The 5088-nt window shown below is 53.9% G+C and overlaps 1 protein-coding gene across 1 annotated transcript; it reads right to left on the reverse strand.

The window, feature by feature from the left end:
* Window positions 1-4067: 4067 nt before the first annotated feature.
* Window positions 4068-4888, reverse strand: LOC127340503 (uncharacterized). The gene is made up of 2 exons (XM_051366246.1): window positions 4725-4888; window positions 4068-4524 (listed from the first exon to the last, which is right to left on the reverse strand). Exons 1-2 carry the CDS (start codon window positions 4886-4888, stop codon window positions 4068-4070), a joined length of 621 nt encoding a protein of 206 aa, XP_051222206.1.
* Window positions 4889-5088: the final 200 nt, after the last annotated feature.

A 5088-nucleotide genomic window follows, 5' to 3' on the forward strand; every position in this document is an offset into this window, starting at 1 on the left:
AGGAGTACGCCGCCTTACAGCGGAACCGCACCAGGACACTGGTTCCTCGGCCACCTCGCGCCAATGTCATCAGTGGCAAGTGGGTCTTTCGGCACAAGACTCACTCCGATGGTACCCTTGAGCGCTACAAGGCTCGTTGGGTGGTTCGCGGTTTCCGTCAGCGTGCCGGCGTCGACTTCACCGAGACCTTTGCACCGGTTGTTAAACCGGGCACGATTCGCACTGTTCTGCAGCTTGCGGTCTCTCGCGGATGGCCAGTTCACCAGATGGATGTCTCTAATGCGTTTCTTCATGGACACCTTACTGAGCAGGTCTATTGTGAGCAACCTACTGGCTTTGTTGATGCTTCTCATCCTGGACATGTGTGCTTGCTCTCTAGGTCGCTCTACGGCCTCAAGCAAGCCCCTCGCGCCTGGTACCAGCGGATCGCCAGCTTTCTGCAGACTATGGGATTCTGTGTTACTCGCTCGGATGCCTCGCTGTTTGTCTATCACCACGGTGACATGACTGCCTACTTGCTCCTGTACGTCGATGACATCATACTCACGGCCTCCTCCGCCGCTCTCCTTCAGCAGCTCACTCTCCGGCTACGTGATGAGTTTGCCATCAAGGACCTGGGCGCTCTTCATTACTTCCTTGGCATTGAGGTCACTCGGCGCCCTGATGGTTTTTTCCTTCATCAGCAGAAGTATGCCTATGAGTTACTTGAGCGCGCTGGTATGCTCAATTGTCATCCCGTCGCCACCCCTGTAGACACGAAGGCCAAGGTTTCTGCTCTCGACGGTTCTCCAGCGTCTGATGCTCCGTTCTATCGCTCTATTGTTGGAGCTCTCCAGCACTCCGACGCTCACACGCCCAGACTTGCAAGATGCTGTTCAGCAGGTGTGTCTCCATATGCACGCTCCTCGTGATTCCCATTGACGCTCGTCAAACGGATTCTCCGCTATATCCGTGGCACGACGCATCCGGGACTCACCCTCACGCCGTCCCCTCTATGGAGATGGTCGCCTATTCGGATGCCGATCGGGCCGGCTGCCCCGACACTCGGCGCTCTACATCCGGCTACTACGTCTACCTCGGTCCCTCACTAGTTTCCTGGTCCTCGAAACGACAGCCTCATCGCTTCGCGCTCTAGCGCGGAGGCTGAGTACCGAGCTGTGGCCAACGCCGTTGCCGAGTGCACATGGCTTCGACAGCTGCTTCAGGAGTTGCATCACGGTGTGTCCCGCGCTACGGTTGTCTATTGTGACAACGTCTCGGCCGTATATCTCTCCGCCAACCCCGTTCATCATCGCCGGACAAAGCACATTGAGCTTGACATTCACTTCGTCCGCGACCAGGTTGCTCTCGGACAGACTAGGGTTCTTCATGTTCCGACTGCGCAACAGTTCGCCGATGTGATGACCAAGGGATTGCCGACTTCTACCTTTGAGGAGTTTCGTTCCAGTCTCTGTGTCTCTGGCGACGCTTCGACTGCGGGGGGGTGTTGAATATATTGTATATGTGTGCGTTGTGTATCCGGCCCACCTCCTAGTTTTCTTGTATAGTTGAGGTAGAGGCCCGCATCATGTACTATATATATGTGCCAAGGTGCACCGATCAATGTATTCCGCTTGCACCTAAAACCCTAGCCTTCTACACATTCCACTGGCACGGAACCGTTCCATCCCTGTGTTCGGTTTGGACAAAAAAATTGTCACGGAACGGTTCCATCCTTGTGTTCGGTTTTGGAATGGGATGAGAACGAAATGGAATGAGTGAGATAATCACCCGATTAATTATTCTAAACTTGATTAATTATTTGCTAAACTTGATTAAGTAGTGCTAAACTTGATTAATTATTGCTAAACTTGGTTAATTATTGCTAAACTTAATTAATCAGCGTGTGACAGTCACCCGTTCCACCTCGTCCGGCCGAATCGGAGGAACCACTTCATTCCGGATCTAGAGGGAATATTCTATTTGAAGGAACCACTTCATTCCATTTCAGTTTGCAACCGAACGCAGGAACGAGCTCTGGGTGCGGAACGGTTCCATTCCGTTCCACCCTATCCCCAAACCGAACACACCCTTGGTCCATGGCTCTAGAGATCGTCCCACCTACTGCCCTCACATTGTTGGAGGTCAAGGCTACCTATCAGCCTCTTCACCCGCCGCGCCCCAAACAGTTACCGGCAGGGCGCAGGCACTACCCTATGAAGGGCGCTGATACAACATCTTTTATTTGGGGATGCTGTTCCCACACCGGCACCCCCATACGTAGCACCAATAGAAATTCAAATGTAAATGATATTTAAAAAACAAAATTCATATGAAATTTATACAAAAGTTACTCGAATTTAAATTTAAATAAAAATTAAACTTAGAACCCTAATCTACTAGCCGTCGGTTGGGGCGGGCGACGGGCATGTCTCGTCGTCGTTCTTCCTCTTTGCCGCTTGCATCCGTGCCCACCTCTCTGCCCTTGCTTCGCGCATCTGGCGGTGGAGCTAGCATGGCCGCCGGAGGCGCATGAGCTTGCCAGCGGCGCTGTCCCCTCAGCGAAGCCAGCCATCGGCGAGACTCCTCGTTCTGAGCGAGCCTCGCTTGCTCGCGACCGAACACCTCGGCCTGGCACTGAGCGTTCAGCTCAAGGAGATTTTGTCGGTCCGCCGCCATGAGGAGGCGTCCCGCCTCCTTCGTGGCCGCCCGCTGGCGCGAGATCTCGACGGCGTGCTCGAAATTCGCGTCGTTGATGAACTCACGGTGTTCCTCCTTCAGCCTCCGGAAGCGCTGCGCGTTCAAGGACGCCAGGACCGTCGCGTGCTCCAGGTCAGCGGGGACCTGCGGCTGCTCGCCCCACTGCGCCTCCTCCTCCACCGCCTCAGCTTTTGCGTCTGCTACGTACGCCTCGTCCCACTCCTCGAACCGCGGGTCGATAGAGTCGTCGGAGTTGTAGTTGACATCGGGGTCGGTCTGCGGCTGCGGTGGTGGTTGAGGCTCCGCAGGCGGCGTGCATCGAGTATGTCGTATGGAGCCGCCACGGCATTGTTGTGGTGGAGAGGAGAGGATAGCACGGCGGTGGTGGTGGAGAGGAGAGAGGATAGCGCGGCATCGGTGGAGATGAGAGGATAGTGTCGTGGCGGTGGAGGGCTAAATAGGGGTGCCAACTACCCGCACAGCAGCCGAGGCGTCACATTTACGGTGGCGTCTACTCGTGGATCGGTGGTCTCATCGACGGCCGGCCGCGCTCCAACTGAGGCGTCACATTTATGATGCACCATCATTTCCAACGCGAACCGTCACCTCCTCTCGCTGCCAAGGCGGCCGAACCCGCGAAAACCAACGTGTCGCGAGGCGCCGGCGTGCCAGATCCGCGCCCTTCGCGAAGGGGCCGGCACGGGGTTGCCGGCGGTTCTATTGGGCTCGAAACCGTGTCGGTGCCTTTTGGGACGCGCCGGTGTGAGCCCAAAAACCACGCTGGCTCCCAAAATGCTATCGGAGCCGCTATCGGGGCTGCCGGTGGAGCTCTCTTATGGTCTACATTAATATGGTCCATATTCTTCATCAATATCTCTGTCGCAATACTGTCTACATGATGGACACACAACTACAAGGCACAATAACGTCATTGTCTGCGTCCCACAACACGACACAGATGTCGGCATTGACCGCGTCCGACATCTAAGACTGCATCGACACCCCGACATCACTATTGTGATAGCACGTACAACCGCGCACAAGGTTCTGGTAAAACCATTGTGTGCTCGGTGGGCTTCCCCAGTCATGTCAAAACTGGATGACTCACTTATGACAGCGTCCTCTGACTGCAAGGCGACCCCGGAATGCAACTTCTGACATCTGGAAGGTGTTTGTTACATGAGAGCAGCTCCGTCCAAAAGAAGAAGAACAAGAAAAAGAAGAAGAAATCGCATAATTTTCACACGATGCACCCTAAATATTCCTTTTATATCTAGATTTCCCCAGTAATATCCACTATTTTATTTTCTTTGAACTAATTGATGGCCAGAGGTACAACTTCGAAACGATCAAAAAAGGTAATAAGTCACTAGTCTAATCCTAATTAGCTACATGTCGGGAGGGAAAATCCATATGGGAGGACAAATACCACCCTTGACGTAGTACTCTATCGACGGGATTATCTGCCCACCGTCGTAAACACTATTGTCTTCTTTGTAGTACACACGGTCACCACCATCATCTTTCCTTGAGAAAACCTTGGCGCCGTGGGGGATCCGATCATCTCGCCTTAAGCACCGATGGCGAGCGTAGTATATGTGGTTCCTCTTCACACCAATGTGGCCGCCCTCCGGCACATGCACCGCCTTTGAGCACGTCCACCCCAAGAACAAGGCATGGTTACCTAAGCTCGCCATGTTCGCCCACATGTACTTGTGAGTGTTCATTGATCTGTGACCATCATCGACATGGACTAGCTCTATCACTGTGAAGCAAGGTTTGGGCACCCACCGGTGATGTTGCCTCACGATCATCACGAGCTTGCCGCGTAGCTCAACAATGTACCTGCCATAATGGTCGGGATCACCGTCATAATAGGCTGCAGGGCTGTTTGGAATGGCTAGACGGTGGACTGCGCATAATGGTCGGGGCTCCGCATTAACTTCCATAAGAGTGAGGTCATGGTCATGGGGACCTCGGACCTGGAGAAGCAGAGGATTGCCAACATGCTTAACTGCAAACAAGGGTCCTTCCCCTTCACATACCTTGGCCTTCCTATCTCCGACCATGCCATTACGGCCGCGGATTGGGGTCCGCTAACAGCAAAGGTTGCTAAACGGGCAGACCCGTGGACGGGCAAATTCATGTCCTCGGCGGCACGTCTCATTCTGGTGAACGCCTGCCTGTCTAGCTTGCCCTTACACGCCATGGGGGTGTGCATGCTTGGGGACGGCATCCATGACGTCCTTCGCAAACATCGCGCGAAATTCTTTTGGGAAGCTAATGGCCCAAAGAAGAAATATCATTGGGTCAGGTGGGACGCGGTGTGTATGCCCAAGTCCATGGGGGGACTGGGCATTATGGATACCAAACTCATGAACATTTGCCTCATGGCAAAATGGGTTTGGA

Source organism: Lolium perenne, chromosome 3, assembly GCF_019359855.2.
Source record: "Lolium perenne isolate Kyuss_39 chromosome 3, Kyuss_2.0, whole genome shotgun sequence".
NCBI lineage: Eukaryota > Viridiplantae > Streptophyta > Magnoliopsida > Poales > Poaceae > Lolium > Lolium perenne.

Excerpts from the sequence above, each read along its gene's own strand:
- LOC127340503 (XM_051366246.1), bottom strand. The coding sequence starts at position 4,888 with ATGGCGTGTAAGGGCAAGCTAGACAGGCAGGCGTTCACCAGAATGAGA. Across the intron at positions 4,525-4,724 it reads TCGGAGATAGGAAGGCCAAG|GTACATTGTTGAGCTACGCG; the intron begins GTATGTGAAGGG and ends CCATTATGGCAG.